Raw genomic sequence first — 23,455 nt, 5'->3', positions numbered from 1 at the left:
GATACCTGTTAATGTTTGGCCATTTTGATACATTTTTATTATAATGATTCCTTAGAGATTTAACAGATACACCGTTTTCAAACTTTTCAATAATTTCAGTTTTTGTTTAACTGAAAATGCAACTCTTTTGCGTTTACCCATCATTTTTGCAATTTCTAAACAAGAAAGTAAAAAAAAAATTCCGACATCCCTGAACATAAATAAGAAAACAAAATTTGTCCTTTTGCACTGCAATGGAACACAACAATCGACACGACGCACTGCAACAAACTAAACATTTGGTCTCTCTCTCTTTTTTTTTTCCCTTCTTTTTTTTTGAGCGGCCGGTGTGTATCTATTCTAGTTATTACTTGAATTTTTTGATTTCTGGTAGATTTTTTAATTTGGAGTCTTGAAGTGTCCTGGTTAATTCGCTTCCCAGTTAATCCAATCCCGGTTAATCAAGAGTTTGCTGTACTTGGTGCATAAGCTTGGAAATACCTGCCTTTGCACTAAAATAGTAGGGCAACTGTCTGATCAGTCATAAATGCTAGTTATTCATCTGTCTAGGCTACCATCCTTGAAGTTGGGATTATTAGTGCTAAAAATAAAAAAAAAAACATTGCCTTCCATTACATAGAATTATTCCACACTGAAATACAAAGTATCAGTTTCTTTGACACATTTTATATCATTGGCTTTTATGAGACAAATTCTTTTAAGTTAACTTTGTTTTTAAGAAGATAGAAGTACTAAACATAGTTATTAATTTATTTTAGTTGCATTCTTAATATTTATTTTATTTCAGTGATGAACTTCCAGTCCAGTTAGCATTGCCTCGCCCTCTTGCTCAAGCAGGTTCTAGACAAGAACTGTCTTCCTTGGCTCTTTTAGGACAAGGTACTTTTTTTTTAGTTTTGACTTATGCATAATTTATGTAATAGATTTAAAAAAAAAAAGTTTCATTTATTTTCTGGGACAGCCACACATGTTAACAACTTGTTATGACAGCCACACAGCAACTTTCAGTGGACCCTGCATTTTTCATGGAAGCATGTGGATTTGAACACACCATTGTGTGTTCACTTTGTGTGTGCATACTTGTGAAGAAGCTTGCCAGCACAGGTCTGCAGTCCTACATGATAGGTCCAGAGAAGAATGGGTTTGAAGCTCATTTGAGACTGGGAATTCTTAAAAGGCCTTTTCAGTTAGAATTTTAGTCAGCTGAACTTTAATAGAGGAGTAAGGTTTCTCTTGAATTATTTGGGAATTTTCAGCTAACAAAACATGCAAAGTAGCCTTTGAACACATAGCATAGTGCGTGATAAACTAAATGAAATCATATATCATGTGAACTGGTACACTAGGACCGAAGCAGTTAGTGCACCCGAAAATTAACAAAAACAACAGAAAGGCTACAATTTAACAATTAACTAAATATACATGGAAGTTGAATCATAGATCAAAACAACGAAACAACAATTCGTGTATTGTGCTATCACTCCTTAAACCACTCGAGCATCCAGAAAATTATAAAATATTTTTTTCTTAAATATATAAATCAAGTTTAGAAAGTTATGAATATATAGTTTCAGTTTCAAATGTATTATGGATATTAACCCAACCATTTCTGACAAACTTTCTATTCTTGACCATTAGAGGTTTGAAGTTATGATTATGTGTGCTGTAAATAATATACAATAGAATTTAAATTATCCATCAGGGTATGGGACCGAGACCATGACGAATAATCAAATAGATGGATAATAGAATTATGTACGTTAAAAACATTATACATACAATAGACTGGGTCATCTAACTTGTTTATTTTATTACATAATACATAACCTAATGAAATTTAATTAAATTTTAATTATTATTTATTTTTTACCGGGTCATCAAAAATTCATAGTACATACATACCTATTTTTAATATTTTGACTTGCATTGGTCTAGTAATGTCATAAAAAAAAATTTTAAAGAAAACAATATTACATAATTAAATTTCTTTTCTAAAAAAAAGTCAGTCAATTTCTTTTGTTTCATTACCCCTCGAGCCTTTTGGAAGGGAATGTTATGAATTTCTTAAACCACTCAATGCACTTTGACAATGTAGTTTCAGCTTCACAGTGGCTAATTATATTTGTTGTTACATCAGCAGCAGCTGTTTCTTCTTCTTCTTCTTCAGTTTCAGAATCATCCGAAATTGTCATCACTGTTTGCACAATTTCATTGCCGTCTAAAATTTTGCACCTGCCATTCATTTTGTTCATATCTAGCCAATCATTTACTTCCTCTATCAAAATATTTTTAAAACCAGGAACATTCAAACATAACTTCAAAATTTCAGTTTCTTTTGGAATGGTTTCTGTATCACTTGAATATATTCCTTACCACAACTTATTCCAACTTCTTTGTATTGTTTGAACTGGAACATCATTATAGGCATCAGCAATATTGAAAATTGCATCTTTTATAATGTAGCTTTTCCAAAACTCCACATCTAATTTAGGCACCTCCGTAGCCAGGTGGGCAGGAGCAGCAGTGCATAGCACACGCTTCTTGATTAGACCAGGATTTGAGCCCATGACTACCAAATACGGAGGATGTGGAAAGGTCAGGAAATGACCACCACATATCCCCAGAGCAATATGGCCTTAGTTGCTAATGCTCCTAAAAACCAAATAACAAACAAACAATATCTAATTTATTTTCTGCTGAAATAACTTTTTGAATGAACATTTTACGATAACGACATTTCATACTCTCAATCATGCCTTGCTCCATCAGTTGAATGAGAGATGTTGTGTTTGCTGACTGCTGCTGGAAAAAAATGGCATGATATTTTCCATCATTGCTTTTTAAATTGTATGCTTTAGGGGATGAGTAGGTGCATTGTCCATCAGAGCATTGCATATTGTAGTAAACCTTTTGATGCCAAATGTGATCTTACACATGCTACAAATATTTTATGAAACCAGTCATGAAATATATCATGGCTCATCCATGTGTTGTTTTATGAGAAATATTTAACTGGCAATGCATTTAAATTAATATTTTAAAATGATCTAGGCATTTTTGGTTTTCCTGAAGCAGGAATTGATCTAGGCAATTTATGAAGCAGGAATTGTCAAAATATATGTTTAAATCTGTGCATGGAAAACAGAGGATGCTTTGGTAGTGTGGCCTTACTACCTTTGCCCATTTCTTTATGCAATTTACTTTTTTTAATTAATTTTATTAGTTATATTATTTTGTTCTTTTATTTCTTTGTGCCTCCATTTAGAAATTTGGAAGTAAGAAATGCAGGCACAGAGAAGTCTCCAAAGCAATTACCTGCAAAATCTCTATGATAATGTTCCATTAAAAATAAATAAATAACAAGGATTAAAAAGATAAACAGGAATGCAATGTAAATACTATATGGAATATTTTGACTAACAGTTCAAGAAAATACCCTTTCACACAGGAATAAAAGTACAGTAAAGGCTTTTTCTTTTTATGTGTGTGTGATTTATATAGAGCACTCCTCATACTTTGGCGGCTTCAGGAAAGTAACTGCAGCCTTCGGAACATTTTAACTCTAAAATCAAAGAAAAAAACTCACTCCAAAGGAAAACACAATAATGAGTTTTTATTGAAAGTGCAGAATCTTGGGTCATAATTGCTTGATGTTACAAGGTGGCAAACAGTTTACCTGGAAAAGTCGGAATATGACAAGACAGTGTCAGAATTTCTGGTTTTCTGAACAGTACCTATACACCTATATGTACTGTTGGTTAATTGCTCTCTTGAATGTGTGGGAAGTGGCATTTGGTAATGAAATTCTCCATAGTAAGGTACATTTAATATAGTACATGTTTCCTGTTTGATAACCAAAATATTAAACACCTGTACAGTACATAATCAAAAAGCAATATGGCTGTGATAAATACCTGAGAAAAGTTTGTCATAATTTGAGGATTTAGTGTCAAACAATGTTAAGCACAAAATGAGTGTAAGAAAATGTCAGACTTTTTTTTTTTGGTTAATTACAAAAACTTCAACTACAAAATGATTTTGTAGTTAATGTTTTATGATGTTAAAAGTCTAGAAATATGAGCCAAGTCCTCCCCTGTCAATAAATTATTAAAGGCCACCTTTCATGTCAATCAAAATTATTAAAGACAGATGAGTCAGAAAAAATGCTCCATAAATGTTAACAGGTTGATGAATGATGGAAGTGATCTTTACCATAAGTATTTTATACTACAGGGATGTGGGGTGGGGGGGGTTGCAAGTGATCAAAGCTTTGGTAAAGGTGCTGTTAATGTCTTGCTGAATAATAAATGATTTTATCCTGGTGTGAAGGGTATAAGTAATTAGTATCAATCACTATGGATCCCATTGACAAAGAAAACAATTTGTTCGAAATTTTTATTTAAAAAAAAAAAAAAGCATTAGTATAATTCTGCCATTGTTATGCAATCAAAGTGATTAGTGTGCTGATATGATTGTATGAAGTATTACCACTTCACATATTTAATACACTCTCATAGTATAGCAAAAGCTATATGACTTTATAAATAAATTTGCTAAATTATGGACTTAGTCTGGTGGCCAGCTGACTTTCTATTCAGAGTTCATAACCCCAAAGTGTGTTTACTTATAACAGTCTAAAAGGCCTATGGACTCTAAACATAATTCATAGATAGTAAGTTGCCAACTGTTTTTGAAAGTGTTTAAACTTATTTTGAATGTTTAAGTTGAATTTTATTTAACTTTAACTTAAATGTAATTATATTTGGAGAACCAATTTGTCATCCAGTAGCAATATTTGGAAACAAGCATTTTCCACTAAATTAAAAAAAATGCCTGGTTTTCAGACAACTGAATTTGGGATGTTTTATTGTAGTACAGTAAACCCTCGCTATTCGCGGGGGTTACGTTCCTGAGAAATGCCGCGAATACTGAGTTATGGCTCCCATAGTAATAAAGGGATTCCGTTCCAAAGTATGAAATATATAAGAAAAACTAGTCTAAAATTTTGTCTATGTATGTATTATATGTACCTTCATAATATGACTATGTACATAGTACATAGTGAAATGCAAGCATAAGGCATCGAAATGAAAATAAGAAACAATTTAATTTAAATGTAATATTTATTAGAAATTTCAAACCAGCACCTTTGCTAGCTAAAAAACTTATCCGGCCAGTGCTATCACCAGTTTCGCTAAAGTGTTGATAAAGGAGTTTTGCCTTTTCACGAATGATGAGTGAACTTAACAGAATTTAATTTTGTGTTCGGTCTTCTATCTACAGATTTAAAGCCTTTTCCATTTTTTCTAATTTAACATCACGAGTTACAGAGCAAATTTTTGAAGCAATTAGCGTGTTTTCACGGACACTACAGTGGATTTTTTCTTCTGATTTCTTGATTGATCGTACCATTGACTCATTGATTTTATAATGTTTTGCCACTGAGGAGACACTTTCACCATTAGAAATTTTGTCTAATAACTCAATTTTATTCGCTAATGTCATCACCTTTGATCTTTTCACATTTCCCTTGTTATTCGTAGCCATATTATTGTACGGGTTAGAAAGAACTTGTCCACAATAAAGTCACTTTCTTCCGTTAACACACTCGAAAAAGTCTGTTTTACACTGCAGAACAGTAGATTTATCACTTTTGTAAGCATATCAATTTATAAATTTATTCAATTTATAAGCATATAAATTAAAAGCAAACGATGAAACCTTCCGTGACAAGTGCATAACACATACTGAACAAGGATTAGCGAGAAACATCCACGCTCGTGATTTTGTCAACCCTCTCCCCCCACCTACCGAGCGTTGTTTTGACCGGGAAAGATCATTTTAGCCAAGCCCATGTTTTTTTTTATGGCGGAAAATGTTCACGGTGCTTTAAAATTCATATTTTTTTCAGGTTTCATTTTATATTAAATCAGCGACCGTGAATACAGATACGGCGAATAGCGGGGGTTTACTGTATACTGATAGTCATTTATAGCCCACCAAACAAGGAAATATTACATACAGTAAGAATTGAGTCAGGTTGGTAATCTCAGCATTTGTAATGAAAAAGAAAGCCAAAAATGAAAACTCATTGTGTGAATTTCAGCTACGATTCCTTCTTCCCTATCATTTTATGATGAATATATATCTTAGTAGTAACATAAAATTTAGTTCATTTGCAAATATTCATGATTCTGTTACTTTTAAATTAAAGCATTATAAAATTAATGGAAGTTCTGATTGACCAAAAAATAGATAAATAAATCAAATGAAATAACTTCCATTAAACTTTACATTTATTTATCTCTTTCAGATTTCTGGTTGTCTAGTCTAGTACAGAGCCCAAATAATGGAACTCCTGCTATTCCTTTTTCTGGTTCCTTAGTTCACAGTGCTGACATTCAACATTCAAGTTTCAAACCACCTCCAGGAACACCTTCTAAAATGTCTGCAAATGCTTCATCGCCTCCTTCAACATTGTCATTTGTACATCAAGACTGGCAGCAGCAACAACAGCATCAAACATCAAGTCCAGGTTCTCCTCCCCCTCCCATAGCTCCCAAACATCAAAGTCATAGCATACCACCACCTCCTCCACCTCCACGTTCATTTCTTTCTTCCAGAAGTGCTGCTGGCGCAAGCACACCACATACCATTAGTATGACTTCTGTTCTTGAAGCTTCAGATCCCAGTGCCGATAATACTCCTATGAAAGAAACTTTAATAGATTCAGAGAAACATGTTGATGCTTCCACTCAGCAACAAACCAAATTAGAAGATATAGATAAAAAAGCTGGAAAGAAAATTGCCCGAGTTGCTCACTATAAGCAGTCCAATATAGTTGACCCACCAGCAATGTATTATCGAAGTAGTTTAGCTGATAAAATTAGTGACTATGAAGATATCTGGGGCTCAACTGTTTCTGGAGAGAAGGATAAAAGGGCAGATTTTAGTACTTTTCGACCACCTGGAATTCGAAATTCGGACTCAGGAAATGCACAAAATTGGAGACAGGGAAGTCGCATCTATAAAAGAGAAGATAATGACAGACCGTTAAATATAAAATCAAAGTATGTATCTACTCAAGGAACACAGACTGATGCTGGAGATGAAAATGTGCCTACAGCACCATTACCTGGTAGGTTGCTCATAGAACTACAAGAGTCTTCGCATACAACTGTTGCCCTGGAAGCAATTGTAAATACTGATGGTACAAGTAGTAATAAAGTGGGACTTCCCATTGAAATGCCCTCCACCTCGGGCCCTGAGGGTCATTTTTCTAGTCCATTTTATGCTGAGCCAATTGACTCCATTCCATATTCAGTTGATAGTAAACAAAGAACTGAATTTATTAAGGGTGAAATAGGCTTCCTTCCCCAACGACTTTTTAATCACCGGTTTTCTGATCCAAATCTTCACTGGCCGCAGAGTTCATCGTGTAGAAAAGCTGACCCTCTAGATGAGGAAAAAGGCACCAGCTTGTCGTCGAGCGTTGATAATATTAAAAATCTTAGCCCATCACCACAACACAGACGGCATCAAAGTTTGGGGATTTCAAATCACTGGGTTCAAGAACTTCATCAGCGAATCACTGGGCAAAACCAGCTTAAAAAAGATAGTGAAACTCAGGTATCTATGCAAGATCTCCATGGTAACATTTCTGAAACAAGTAGAATAACTTCTCCAAAAAAAAATAAAACAATACAGAATTCATCATGGGCTGTAGACTCTTCTTGGGAATGGCTTGCCCAAGATGATAGCAGTGATGAAGAAGACATTCCTCTTTCAACATTAGACTCTAAGTTTCCACTTCATTTAAGAAGCAAACATGATGATAATAATTTCAGTGATGCAACAACAGTGGAAGACTTAATTGCATTAAAGTCTCCTGAACTGAGAGTTCCAGAAATTAAACCACTAACTCAAAGCAATTTAATGAGGGTTTCAGAATATGATAACCTTGGTTGCGAACCAGAGTCAAACTCTAGAGTGCAGCAACAAGCTGGTAGTGAGACAGCTGATGATACTGCTACAGAATTTTCGGAGCCATGGGATAGTCTCCGTTGGGAACGTCTCCTAAGGCTTGTTATACCCGAAACTGATATTTTAGGAGACGATACAGTACAGAGAGAGAAAAGAGAAAACAACAAGAATGCATTTATGGAAAAGAATGACAAGAATAAAATAACTGAAGTATGTATCTGTTAACGTTGTTTGTTTGTTTTACTAAAATTGACCCTAATTAAAAGACGAATTTGAATAAAATTAAGATTTATAGTACATGTGAACATCATAATAACAGCAGAGTGAATGGCAGATTCAACCAACAATTATTTAGTTTTAGTAATGTTGCTAGTTGATATAATAATCAGTTGGGGGTGGGGGTATTTTGTATTGCAACATGTATAATTGTTTTCCTTTATTGAATTTAGTTATGTAGTGTACAACCCATAGAAAGTTGCCTTCCTAATAATTTAATGTGATGAGCGATAAATGAAAGTTTAAATCATATTTATCAATTGTTTCAGTTTTATAATTAGTATAAACATATTAAACAATATAAATAAAATGAATATAAACAGAACAATATAATTCGTTAATATATATCTATACAGTAGACTCTCGATTTTCCGGGATAGATGGTAAAAATCAAATCCTGGATAATCCAAAAATACAAAAGTCCCCGGCATACATAAGAGATACGTTCCAGGACTTCTTACTTTGTCAAGTTTTACGTAACTTGGGAATGACTAATAACATATTGCTACTATATTATTATTGACAGATCTGAATTCCGCGTGATACTTATTAATGTGTGGCCATTTTGATACATCCTTATTATAATGATGCACCGTTTTCAAACTTTTGAATAATTTCAAGTTTTGTTTAACTGAAAACGCAACTCTTTTGTGTCTACCTATCATTTTTGCGATTTCTAAAAAAAAAAAAAAAAAAAAAAATTCCGACATCTCTTACGTAAATAACAAAACAAAATTTGTCCTTTTGCGTTGCAATGAAACACAACAATTGATGCAAGGCACTAAAACAAACTAAACATTTGGTCTCTCTCTCTCTCTCTCTCTCTCTCTTTTTTTTTTTTTTTTGAGTGGTGGGTGTCAAGACAGTGGGAATTGCAAGATAATACGTACGCTAATCTCCCAATGGTGACTTATAATGCTGCTTGTCACTTATTTACGACTTGCAAAATATCTGTTTATACCTATTCTAGTTACTTGAATTTTTTTGATTTCAGGTTTTTTTTTTTTTTTTTTTAATTTGAAGTCTTTAAGTATACCGGTTAATCGAGAGTCTGCTGTATACATATATATGTATATATAAAAACCCCAAACACAAAAAGTATCAAAACCTATAGTACTTACTACTGTGCATGGATTTGAAGGAGATGGGAGGGAGATCCTGAAAACTTTGCCTGGAGACAAAACACATTCACCATTTGTTCATGCCTCCAATAAGCAAAGGGTGGTATTGCAACGGTTGATGAGAGTCATCTACTACCTAGTGTTATTATTAGTAAGTATTTGCATAGTATTATACACACATTGGCCAAAAAATATACAAACCTTTATTCAGTAAATGTGAATGGCATTCTTCCTATTGCTGAGGCTACACACTTTAAGTTGAATTGGGCATAAATTTAAGTTGAAGGATGGTTGTAGGATAGATGTGCGAAAATTTGCCTTTAACCAGCAAGTGATTGATTGTTGGAATAGGCTTCCATCTGTTGTGGAAGTGGATTGTTTGAATAAATTCAAGAAACAACTAGACAAATTCTTGGAGGATAAGGATTGGTGAAGTATGTGTTTTTTTTTTTTTTTTTTTGGTTGATGTTATATTAAGTTTGCTTTCTTGTATCATTTGCCACTATTACTACCACTATCATATCAAGCTTCCTTTGTTTTGAATAACTGGTGTGTGGCACAGCATGGATTCTGTAAGGTGTTTTGGTATAATTGTAACCATTCTTCCAGCAAAATATCAAGTAGCTGCAACAGATTTACTTTGTTGTTATTGAGGACTTTGTTGCTGAATAGTTCTCCAGATGTTATTTGCTGCACACTGGATATCCTATTTTATAGATTCCTCCTTAGAGTACAACTTTGCTCTCGAAGTATTGTTTTTCTGTGAGATTTATGCCTTTGACAAGTGTAAAAACTGTTTGCTTTCCAGTCATTAAAAACCTTTGAGATGGCTGGTTTTGAGAAACCAATTGTCTTTTGTTTCTTGAATTGTGGCTCCTGCTTAACATTCACTTACAATAAGACCTTTTTCAAAGTTAGATAAATCGCACGTTTTTCCCATTCTGGCTTTAGATTACACAGCCGAACAGCCTGTACAGTCTTTATACACAATGAGGCAACACATCATCACAACACGCCGCAGTTTTCTTTGCATCTATTTGCATTTTTTCTGTCTGTGATTATCTTTATACAAAGGTTCCTATATTTTTGGCTAGTGTGTGTACAGTATTGTATTATTAGTTATTTTATATTAGTATTAGTAATATTGTGCATATTGCATCAGTTGATGAGAGTCATCTACCACCTACAATTATATATAAACCTCAAAAAACTACAAGATGATTCTTAGATCATCTTGTAGTTTTTTGAATTAGCTCGTTTTTTTTTTTTTTTTTAAACAAAACTTCGTTGATAGTAATAGTAATTGTGGCATGTGATGCAAGAAATCAAGCGTATGAGCTTATGTAGTAGCATCAGCCAAAAAAAAAAAAAAAAAAAAAAAATTCACACAACCATTCCCTCTAAATATTTGTCCAGTTCCTCCTTAAATTTATTTAACCTATCAACTTCCACAATGACAGATGGAAGTTTGTTCCAGCAATTAACCACCCGTTGGCTAAAGGCAAATTTCTGCACATCTATTCTACAGCTGTCTTTCCTCAATTTGAATTTATGTCCCCTTAGGTTCGTAATCTGAACAAGTGGAAGAATCCCATCAGAATTCAGCATGCTCAACCCATTCAAGGCCTTATACACCTCAATCAGATCACCTTGCAGGTGCCTAGTCTCCAGCCGCTGTAATTTGCAGAACTTAAGCCTCTCTTGGTAAGTGGATCCCTTCATTCCCCTCTCCAATCTTGTTGTCCTTCTCTGTACACGCTCAAGCAAATCTGCATCCTTCCTAAAATGAGGCCTCCAGTCCTGTATGCAGTACTCAAGATGTGGCCTGACCATTGCCTTATACAGAGGGACAATCACCTCCTTTTCCCTGCTAGCAAAATTTCTGTATATCATTGACAAAACCCCATGACCTGCCCTGGCAGCCTGTCTGCATTGCTCAGAAAACTTCATATCTGACTGCACAATTACTGCCAGGTCTTTTTCATTTTATACCACCTTAAGTGTAGTACCACACAGTTGGTACGTTCCTCTGAGGTTACTTTTACCCATATGCAGTACTTTGCATTTGTCTATGTTCAACTTCAGTTGCCACTTCTCAGCCCATCTGCCCAAATTTTCTAGATCCTGTTGCAGTAGCACACTGCCATTACTGACATTAACAACCCTGCCAATCTTTGTATCATCTGCAAACTTTGACACTAAGCCTGATATACCTTCATCAATATCATTGATAAATATATAAAACAACAGTGGACCCAACACCGAACCCTGTGGGACTCCACTAATAACATTAGTCCAAGAAGAGCAGTGCCCATTGATTACCACCCTCTGTCTTCTCCCACTCAACCATCCTTTTATCCATTGTAGCAACTTACCTTTAATACCATTATTCTCCAATTTGTACAGTGTGCAACAGTGTCAAAAGCTTTTCTGAAATCCAAGTATATGATATCAAAATTATTTTTTGCATCCAGTTCCTTTTAACCACATCATAACATCCAATCAAATTTGTCAGACAAGACTTTCCCTTAACAAACCCATGCTGTCTCTGAATTATTGCTGCAGTCTTGTCTAGATGATCCTGCAATGCATCTTTAACCAGTAACTCTATTATTTTACCTGGAACAGAAGTTAAACATCTTAAATATATACCAAGCAGGACAAGGGAGAATGAAGAAATATATAAACAAGAACGTAATAAAACTAAAGATATAATAAAAAGGCTAAAGCAGAGTCATGGGATAGATTTATAAGTACAATTGAACATGATGTTAATGGAAGACAAAATTTGGCATATAAAATGATGAAACATTTGAATAGCACAGAGAAAGACACTTCAAGAATAAATATAATAAAGGAAGAACAGTGGAAAAAACATAATGAAAATGTGGAAAAACCCACCATATCAAATAGAAGAGATACAGTTAGACCCTGTTAGTGACATAGATCCGATAACAAAGGAAGAATTAGAAAAGGCATTGAAAGCTACATAGGAAAGCAGTGGGAATGGATGGTATAAATGCAGAACTGATCAAGTATGGAGGAAGTTTTTTAAAAGATAGGATACTAAATTTAATTAATAAATGTTGGGAACAATATAAAATACCAGAGGAATGGAAGATAGCAAAAATTATTTCAATATTTAAAAATGGAAATAGAAATGATATAAAGAATTATAGAGGTATTAGCATACTAAATACAGTATATAAAATGTATAGCAAAATAATAAATAATAGAATTTAAATTATCTCTGATGAAATATTAATAGAAGAACAGGCAGGATTCAGAAAAGGAAGATCATGTACAGATAATATATTTGTATTAAAACAAATAATAGAAAAACGAAAAGAGTTTAATTTAGAAACACATTTAGCATTTATAGATTATGAAAAGGCATTGGTCGAGTAAACAGACGAAAACTATGGGACATATTGAGTAATAAAGGATACCCAAAGCATCTTACAAAAATAATACGGAGTTTATATAAAGGAACAAAAATAGTAATGGGTAGAGGTAATAAATTAGCAGAAGAAAGTATAATAAATCAAGGAGTTAGACAGGGATGTAGCTTGTCACCAACGTTATTTAACATATATATCGAGGATATGATATGTAAATGGAAAGAGGAAATTAAAACAGGGATATATTTAAATACAAAGAATAGGATTAATACACTGTTATTTGAAGATGATCAAGTAATTATTCAGGATAGTGAAGATAATTTACAAAGAGCAATATTTAAATTAAACCAAATAACAGAAGAATATAAAATTAAAATATCAACAATGAAAACTAGAACAATGGCTTTTAAGGGGGAAAATACAGTGAGAACAAAAATAGTTATAGACAATAAAATATTAGAACAAGTAAAACATTTTAAATATCTAGGATGTGATATAACATATGATGTCGAAGAAGATATGAACCAGAAATTTGCGAAATTTCAAAATATATGTGGAACAATAAAAAGAACTCTGGCTAAGAAAACAAGGAAAGAAACACAATTGAAATTTTACAAAATAATGGCAATACCAACACTTGTTTACAGTTCTGAAGCATGGATACTGAAACAAAGAGACACTAATAGAATACAAGTTGCAGAAGTGAAATTTTTAAGATATGTTAAAGGATGTACAAAATTAGATAAAATACCAAATGAAAATATTAGAAAGGAATTAAAGATATACTCAATTAATGAAAAAATTATAGAACGTTGACAAAGATGGAAAGAACATGTAGAAAGAATGGAAGATAATAGATTCCCTAAATTAGCTTACACATATAGAGCAAAAGGGAAAAGAGACAGAAGAAGACCGAAGAAAAGATGGGCAGACCTCTTTGAGATCGGAACAGGCGGATCGCCTAATCCGTGAAGGAAGACAAGACAGAAGTTAAACTAACTGGTCTGTAATTACTCGTGTTACCCTTCGTCTCCCTTTGTGAATTGGGGATACATTTGCCCGTCCATCTCCAGTCCGTGGGGACCTACCCTGAGTCGAAGGATGCTCTCATAATTATGGCTAAGGGTTTGCTTAGTTCCTTTGCCGCCTCCTTTAATATAACTGGATAGATCCCATCCGCCCCAGGTGTCTTTCTTATATTTAACTTCAACAATTTCTCCTCCGCTTTGCTCTCAGTTATTACAAAATCATTAAGCACCTTGCTACAATTTGATAACCTTCTGGCATTTTCAATCCTTAACTCCTCATGTGGGAATGTAGATGGAAAATACTCATTCAGTTTGTTTGCTATCTGAGCAGGATCATCAACAGTCGAACCATTGATATCAAGTGGGGCAATCTGATTCATCCCCTTCTTTTTAAAGTTTATATAAGTAAAGAAATCCTTGCTGTTTTTCTTAGCATCCTTTGCCAAAGATTTATCGTAATCTGCCTTTGCTTTCCTAACCTCCTTTGTGACTTGATTACAGACTAGCTTATATCTGCCTTAGGCTTCTGTGTCGCCTGATAATTTATAGGCATCCCATGCATTTTTCTTCTCTCTCACGAGTCTCTTTAGTTCATTTGACAACCATTTAGGCCTAAACCTTGAACAATATTTCTTAATATGTATGAAATGTTTAGTAGCTTCCACGATTAATTCCTTGAATGCTTCCCACTTAGAATTTGCTGTTGGTAACATCATCAGTTGGTCCCACTGTACAGAATTTAAAAACTGTCTGAGACCACTGTAGTCACCTTTACGGAAGCAAAAGGAAGCAAAAGCCCTTTCCTTTCCCTTGATGGTAATTGCATATTTTAAGTAAATCCCACATCAGTACACTGTAATCACTGCCAGCTAGTGATTCCTTTTCCTGTAAATTCTTAATACACGAATGATCACTGCTAATAAGCAGATCAAGAGTATTACCCTCTCTGGTTGACTCTCGAACATGCTCCTGCTGAAAACAATCATCCGATAAATCCACAAAAGTCTTACTAGTGTGCGAGTGACCAATCCACAAGTTCTGGTTGATATCTGGGAAGTTAAAATCCCCCATTATAAGACATTCTGTTTTACTAGCCCACTCTATTTCTCTGTACAATTGTTCTTTTTACTCATTCGAGTCATTTGGCCTATAACACACTGCTACTCTTATTTTTGCTTTCGCAATAATATATATATATATAATTTATTGATGATGTGCTTTTCTTGTTTGTCGATATGAAAAGCCAGGTCATAATCCCAATTAATCCTAAGTTTATAGGATTTATCAAGAAAACTCCAACTAATTGGCTTGTTTTTCTTATCCAAATTCCTTGTGATTTGGTATTCTGACACTTTGTGATATTCCTAACTTATTTCTACTGTTTAGCAGTAAATAATTGTGGTATGTCATTCAGGTCAGCTTCTGTTATTGCAGTATTATTATATTTCAATATAATATAAATTGATTTTTATATTTGAACTAGCTGAAATACCTAGCATTGTTTATGGAAAGTGGCTCAGAAATGTATCATTTTGTAAGTTGTTTTCACAATTTAACTTGATAAATGCCTTCAACAATTGTAAAATTATTTTCAAGAGTTAAAAACCTTAAGGAAAAGGTTTTATTTCCAAAAACGCTTGATCAAAATATCAAAAAAAGCTTGTGGGATAACTTCCTAGTATAGTACATCATAAGTAAATCTCAGGGTGAGATGGGATCAAAATTTTGGATTCAAACGTAGCCCTTGACCTTTCCTTGTATATTAGATTATACAGTTGGTTTGTCAGAATTGCTCCGTATCTACACTTGATTTGATAAATTAGCTACTATGTGAAGCGTAGGTAGGAAGGAACTTGGACAAACTGATCCACAGAAGCATGGATTTTTCTGCACAACGAAAAGGTACAGAAAGTATGCCCAGCTGTAAATAAACCAGCCCTAAGGCAGACTTGCTGTTTTATCTTTTGAAGAGGAGAAGACAGTTTTGCTATCAAGCAACTTCACAGGATGTTTTAGAAAATCCTTGTCAAATCAAGATTCATATACTGAAGAATTTTCATGTTATATGTCAAGAAACCAGAGAATCTTTGCTCATTGATAAATTCTGATGCTCAGCAGTATGCAGCTATTGCTGAGCATCAGAAACAGTAGTGAAGCAGGTAATAAAATAATTTTTACTATTTTGATCTCAATCTGTGTATGTCTATAGTATGGCATGCTTCTTTGACAATATTTCTGGTGGGGTGGGGGGGGTATAATGTAAATCAATTACCATGATTGTACCTTCATTTGGCATTATCATTCACCTGCCTGTGCATACTCTTCCTTTTCACTAGACGAATAAATATTTTGTGGAGAATGTAGCCCTAGATATAAGTGCCAATATCATAGGCACCAAATTGAGTTAGACTTAGAATAGAATTTATAATTTATTTTAAAAATGTGATTGTTATTATCTGCAATCGACTTGTTGGCCATCAGGAATGGCCAACAAGTCAATTGCAGCTTTAATTTTGGTCGATCATGTCACGGTAAATTTTAAATATATATAAAAAATAGATTAGTCAAAATCTAAATGTTATTATTATGCACCCCACTTGCATATGCTTAATACAGATCTGTTGAACCACGTGACTACTCTTGTCGCCACACAGCTGCTAGCTTTGTCTAGTGAAAATTCACGAGGTTATGTTGTGGAGAGCAGTGTATGTGTTGAATTCTTATTTAGCTTACTTAATATTAATAACTGGACAGTACTTATACGTTAATTTAAAACTCTTTGATTTAAAATGAATACTATGAAAAAGAGTAAAACGTATCATTTTCATCAAGAGTGGGAACTAGGATACTTTTTGTAATGATAAAATAAAAATGTTATTGTTTGATTTGCAATGCTTCTATGGCTTAAAAGTGCTCTCCAAGATCTCCAATTATCTCAAAATACTGTGATGCAACGTATCGAAAAAATGAGTAAAAATGTGAGCAAACGATTGCATGCTCATATTGCTAATTGTGTCCTTTTCTTTAAAAACTGAATGAATCTACAGACGTCAATGATACAGCTCAATTTCTCGTTTTTATTCATATGGTTTTCAGGGATTCTGCCACTAGAGAAGAACTGCTGGGTATGGTTTCGTCAAAAGAAAGAACTAGAGGTCTTTATATATTAACAAATTCAAAAATTTTATTGAAAAAATTAAATTACCACTATTTAAGCTTGTGTCAATAACAACAGATGGAGCTAATGCATGATGGGGCATCTTACGGATTCATCGCATTGTGCCAAAAGGATGATGAATTCCCAGATTTTTTGAGTTACCACTGTATCATCCACCATCAAGTGTTAGCCAGCAAAAGATTAAATACTAAGTGTTATGGACATAGCTTTCAAAATTGTGAATTCTATCAGAGGACAATCTCTTCAAAGGAGACTTTTCAAAATGGAACGCTATGAAAGTGAAGCAGATCTGATATTGCACACAAATGTGAGATGGCTGAGTTGGAGTAAGTTTCTACAGAGATTTCAATATTTGCTGAATGAAAAAAAAAAAAAAAAAAAAATGTTGATCAAAGGGGAGATGATTATCAGCAGCTACAAGATACGGAGTGGTTGTGTAATCTGGCTTTTTTGTCAGATTTTACCAGTAAATTAAAGTGATCTGAATTTTGAAGAAAAAAAAATGTGAGTGACACGATTAGTAGTATTTCTGCATATAAATATCAATTTTTAACAGTGGCTAAGGATCTCAAAGAAAAAAAATTCTATCATTTTGCCAATATGCAATACCATTTGAAAAAATATTATTTTTTTATTATTATTAGCCATATGGTGCAAGGAAGCCTGAGACTTTATGCTGCACCATCCAAAAAAAAAAATTTCTGAGTTACCCTGAGAGAGAGAGAGAAGAATGATGATATCCAGCTCAGGACCCCAGGTGTGCCAAGCTCATACTCACCAGATGTGAAATCCTGTTTTTGAATTTAATATTGAGAAATATGTTTCTGAAATTGAGAAAGTTATGGATGATTTTAAAACAATTGAAGACATTGTTCAGTATATTTTTATCCATTTAATGTTGACTTAGATATGAAACAAATTGCAGAAAAAAATCACTGAGATTTTTCACATGGAGAAAATATTACTTGAAAATTAAATTATTACATTATAAAACAATGTCTTCCTAAAAGCCAGATCATCAGAAAAAGACTTGGAAACATGTTTGCTGAGAGAAGTACCCAAATGTAAAAAAAGCAGTGAACTTTTAAATTCCTGTTTTGGTTCAACCTATGTGAATTGGCCTTTCCGTATTTGAAACAAAGATGAAGAATTGCTGTACTCTTATGGACTTGCATACAGAAAATACTTTACTGGTGGCCTTATCACAGTATATCCCTGATTTTGAAAGCTTGCCAGATGACATGAAGACACAGACTTCATATAAATTAAAAATTTAAATATATGTTAATTTAAAATAAGAATTTTAAAATTTATAAACAACAATTTTCAATATGTGTTGATTAACTTTTTTAACCATCTGCAATGAAATTTTGAAATGGTAGATTGCGGCAGATTTTGAAGAAAAAAAGTAGATCGCATCACAAATTAAGTTGGCCACCCCTGATGTAGATGAATAATAAGAGCCTATATATATATGTACCATTTTATGGGCAATAATTTTTATAATTGTATTAATGAAAATGGTCAGAGCAATATGGCCTTAGTTGCTAATGCTCCTAAAAACCAAATAACAAACAATGAAAATGGAAGCGCATTTCTGATATTCGACCATAGGCATCAAAATTTTTAATTATACTTCTGCTTTTCACTTAACAAAGAAAAGAATTTGAGAGATGCATCAATCATTTGTTGCAAATTGGCAATTGCAATTAAGATTTTTTGATGATATGAGCTTGTCAAGTTGATTGCATTCATGAAGTCTAGCATGCAGCTACAGTGATCTTTCTGTATATCATCAGATTCAGGTGGAATTATTGAATATTTTGTTTTCTCATTTAAATGGAATTCGGATGGAAACCTATAAATTTAATGATTAGCCTGGCATGATTCTGTCAACTCTAATGTTAAAATTCAATATAGATATTTTAATAAAACTTAAAGCACATGTAAATATTAAATAAAAAGTAAAAGCTAAATTAGAATAAGAAGATTGATTCATTATTTATTTGAAAGTAAATTTAAATTTCCTTCAGTACTGAAACTTTTCAGTGACAGTGTTGTTAAATTTAAAATCTACTTATTAAAACTACAAGATAGGACTGTTCAAAAAGGAATAAGTCAAATCTACATAGAGCAATGTTGATGTATTTACCCTTTAAAAGTATCTACCATGGAATGCAGTGCACTTATTTCACCACTTGACGCATGATTAGAACACTTGGTACAAACTTTTCTTTGACATTACTTTTAATTTTGCCTCCGTAGCCTTTATGCATATCGTAAGGGTATGCTATAGTTCTGATACTTTTTTTCCTGCAGAAAATTAGTACTGCAGTACTAATGTGCAGATATACCTTATAGTGATGTGCAGATATACCTTATAGTGATGAAGGGGGAATATTGATTGTCTGCTTCTCTTGTCATTTTTGTCTCAAACATTGCAGCAGGTGAAAAACATTGGCATAAACAGTAGTGTTATGGTACTACATGTAAGTAGAGAATGCTTAAGAATATCATCATTATTACCTTGTATATAGTAGTGAAAACCCCCACAATTGCATATATGCTGTACTTTCCTCAATGGCACCCTTAGTTACTAGGCCTCAAACTGTCAGTCGGGTCTTCTGACATGTGGGATTTTGTATATTTAACTGCTGCAAATATTTGTGTATTTAGGTAATAAGTGTGTGCGCGTGCATGCGCACATGCAGATAAAATTGTATACTACACTAATTTGTTAGCAGGTGACATTTCAGGATTCTTGCTGAACCCCAAATTCAGACCACAAATGATACTTTGTAAGAACTGGACTCCTTACTTTTTGCACCATAATACAAAGAACAATAAAAATAAATAAATAAAATAAAAGTTAGTACTGAATTTGTATTATGTGTGAATTTAATAAACCTATCTGTTAAAAATTTTAAATGGTATAATAGTGTTTTATATATATATATATATATATATATATATATACATATACATATACTGGACTCTTATAAAATAAGTTTCCCTATTCAGGAGACCAGTGTCAAAATGGTTAGAGTTAGCACTGTGAAAATCGATGGGTGTGTCATTTAGGGTATGGGGAAGCAATTTGTACAAGGGTGAAAAAAAAATAGTTCAAATTTCTACCACCAGGGAAAACAGCACTGCACATATGTAAAAGTTGTTGTTTACTTCAAGACAAGACACGCTGCTTACGCAAATGACATCCTCTTAGATAAAAGCAGAAAGGCCAATGCCACCATCAATAACCATTATGGCTCTTGCAAAAAAGGAAAGTGCTCTTTTAGTAAAACTGTTCTACCAGAATGATAGTAACGGTAATGCAGCACTACGTGAATATTGGAAACTTAAAGATTTGCATAAAGGGGCTTTGAAAACTAATAAAGAAATTTGAAACGACCGGGGAGTTAGTTGTAATTCCAGGCAGGGGATGACCACGTATCGGAACGGAGGTAGTGGATGAAATGGCGGTTGCAATGGTCAGAATGCAAAACACTACCAGTCAGTAGTGCCTGCCAGAGGTGTGTCAAGAGACTTGAACCTTCCTTGGTCTACTGTACGTAAAGTGCTTTGAATAATTTTACGCTGGTTCCTATGCAAAAATTAAAGTCTTGTGATTGGCAGCAACAAATAGATTTTGCTCTATGATTTCTGGCTTGTATGGGACTTGATAATACGTGGGCTCGAATGATCCTGTGGTCTGTGAGGCACATTTCACTCTTCATGGGTTGTAAATGTACAAAACTGCTGAATATGGAGAACTTCTCGTCCATCTGCTGTGCATGAAAGACCACTACAAAGTCCATATGTTACAGTGTGGTATGGATTCACAGCAGAGTTTATAATCGGACCATTTTTCTTTTAGAAGTCTACACCTATGGCCCCGTAAGGTGTACAGTAACTAGTGCACTGTACCGCACTCTTCTAAGAGATCACATTATTCTGCTCTGCAAGAAAGGCAATGCTTGGAGACCGTAGTGTTCATGCAAGATGGTGGCCCTCCCCACGTTGGTCGACAAGTGAAGGGACTGCTCCATTCAACATTCGGAAATGATCGCATCATTTCTAGAGACTTTCCGCAGTTCTAGCAGCCTGATCACAGATCTCAATCCCTGTGATTTCTGGCTGTGGGGATACCTGAAAGACAGAGTTTACCATGGTGGTGACATATAGACGCTTGTTGATTTGAAAGCAAGTATTACACAGCATGTAACTAACATCCCCAATGAGATGCTACACGAAACTGTGTTGCACACAGTCCTCAATTTTCAGAATGTCATCTCAAATGAAGGAAAGCACATAGAAGATTATCTGCATATTTCTAAGTTCCAATATTAAAATGTAATCCTAAGTTAAGTATTCCATCTCATGTTCACAGTGCCAATTCTCCCCTGATGGCGGAAATTTGAACTAATTTTTTTCCTTCTACAAATCGCATCCCCATTCCCCAAAATGACATACCTGCCGATTTTCACAGCACTATCTCCTCTAACCATTTTGACACTGGGATCTCCTGCATAGAGAAACTTATTTTATAACCACCCAGTGTGTATGTATTTTATAACCACCCAGTGTGTGTGTGTGTGTGTGTGTGTGTGTGTGTGTATATATATATATATATATATATATATATATATATATATATAAAATTATATTTAAATAATGTTGGAAAAGAAGTATTACTTAATAAAAATAAAAAAGGAGGGTACAGCACACATCAGGGGCAGCAAAAAGCATATTCCTCTACATGATGCTTGAAATATAGTCATATAAATTAGAATAAGGTTTAAAATAATAAAATAATGCCAGCAGTACGGCAAGACAAGAGCAAAAAAACAAAATTAAACCTAGATTCAAATCTAAACAGGGAGGGAAGAGAAAGGTAACAAGAATAAAAATATATTGCAACGGAAACTCCAAATTAATTTAGAAAATCTAATTATACGAATAATAATTCATTGAAATTTAAAGCCAATTAAATAGAAATTTAGCGGTGCCCCCTCTGATGGGCACCAGGTCCAAATTTATGTGAAATATCACCAAACAGAGATTTAAACCATTCACAATAAAACAAAACACAAATAAAAAATAGACTGACCATTATGGCCCATCTCAACAGAGGACCACAAGGCCAATAATGGTCAGGGAATCGCTGCATTTCGAACGCTAAACAAATATACTGTGGCCGACCGGGCTAGCCGAGTGGGTAAAGTACCTGCCCGGCAACCCAAAGGTCGCGGGTTCGATTCCCGCCTCGAGCTTGGATCAAAGTACTGCAAAAACCTTGTGAGGTGCAATATGGCCACAGATGTCGATGCGCCAACAACTACCAAATCAAAAAAAAAAAAAAAATCAAATATACTGCCATCTATAGTTTATTATTCGTTTTTATAAACGGGTTAAGTTTACTTTGTCAGTAGTGTGGCTTTGCACTAGAGTGCTCTTGTCTGTTCTATTTTTGATTTTCGCTGCATCAGGACCACCGCTGTTCAATTCCCTGCATTGGCGGTTCGATCTGGGGATCGGTGTGGCGGACTGATCTTGCGATCGTTTCGCCTTTGCGGCGATTTGTTTAGCGTTCGAATAGTTCGATAGTTGGAGAGCTCTAGTAACCAGAATATTATATTCTAGAACAGGGACAATAGGGATCACAGATTTGGCAGTCCATATTGGTTGGTCTCATCGTGGGTGAAACCCTTTTTAGCAAAATATTTACTTGATATTTTTTTAATATCCCCCCCCCCCCCAAATATGGACTGCCAAATTGGTGATCCCTATTTTCCCTGTTCTAGAATACAATATTCTGGTTACTAGAGCTCTCCAGTTATCTAAGTGCTAGATAGCAGAGCTTTTACTGTTATGGTGAAATATTTAAAAAAGTTTCATTCAAAAAAAAATTTATAAAAATGTGTTCTTATCCAAATCAAAATTACTCAAAAGAGCATGTTTTTAACATTACTGAAATAAATGTTAACAAAATTTTAGCATTTGTTAAAAGAGGTTCATGTTAAAAAAAAAAAAAAACTGCTCCATAAACACTTCTCTTATTTGCATATAATACAGAATCATTGCTGCCATCCACCAGAGCTGGAATGTAAAGGTTTTATTTAGCATATTTGTCAACTGCAATGCCTAATTAGTATTAGTAGTGGCAAATGATTCAAGAAAGAAAGCTTATACAGCATCAGCAAAAAACTCCATTTCACCTATCCATCTCCCCTCCAATTGTTTGTCTAGTTATTCCTTGGATTTATTCAAACTATCCACTTCCACAACAACAGATGAAAGCTTGTTCCAGCGATCAACCACCTGTTATTGAAAACAACCTTCTGCACATCTATCCTGCAACTATCCTTCCTCAATTTGAATTTGTATCCCCTTCACATGCATAGTCAGTAGAATATATAGTCTATAGAATACATAGGATTTATATCCCCTTCCCATGCATGCTTTATAAGC

General features: G+C 34.1%; 1 protein-coding gene across 2 annotated transcripts in view; it reads left to right on the top strand.

The window, feature by feature from the left end:
* Window positions 1-23,455, top strand: part of spri (Src homology 2 domain-containing protein sprint) — a 560,442-nt gene that overhangs the window by 402,779 nt on the left and 134,208 nt on the right. For both annotated transcript variants that reach the window (XM_090369518.1, XM_090369519.1), the window contains 2 exons: window positions 788-879; window positions 6,314-8,193. In XM_090369518.1, coding sequence (XP_090225644.1) covers window positions 788-879; window positions 6,314-8,193 — 1,972 coding nt within the window. The remainder of the gene's footprint in view (window positions 1-787; window positions 880-6,313; window positions 8,194-23,455) is intronic.

This window comes from Mastigoproctus giganteus, chromosome 3, assembly GCF_048544385.1.
Source record: "Mastigoproctus giganteus isolate SK-2022 chromosome 3, ASM4854438v1, whole genome shotgun sequence".
NCBI classification, from domain to species: Eukaryota; Metazoa; Arthropoda; class Arachnida; order Uropygi; family Thelyphonidae; genus Mastigoproctus; species Mastigoproctus giganteus.
Note: the sequence above shows the minus strand (reverse complement) of the source record. Positions and strands in the feature narration are given on the sequence as shown.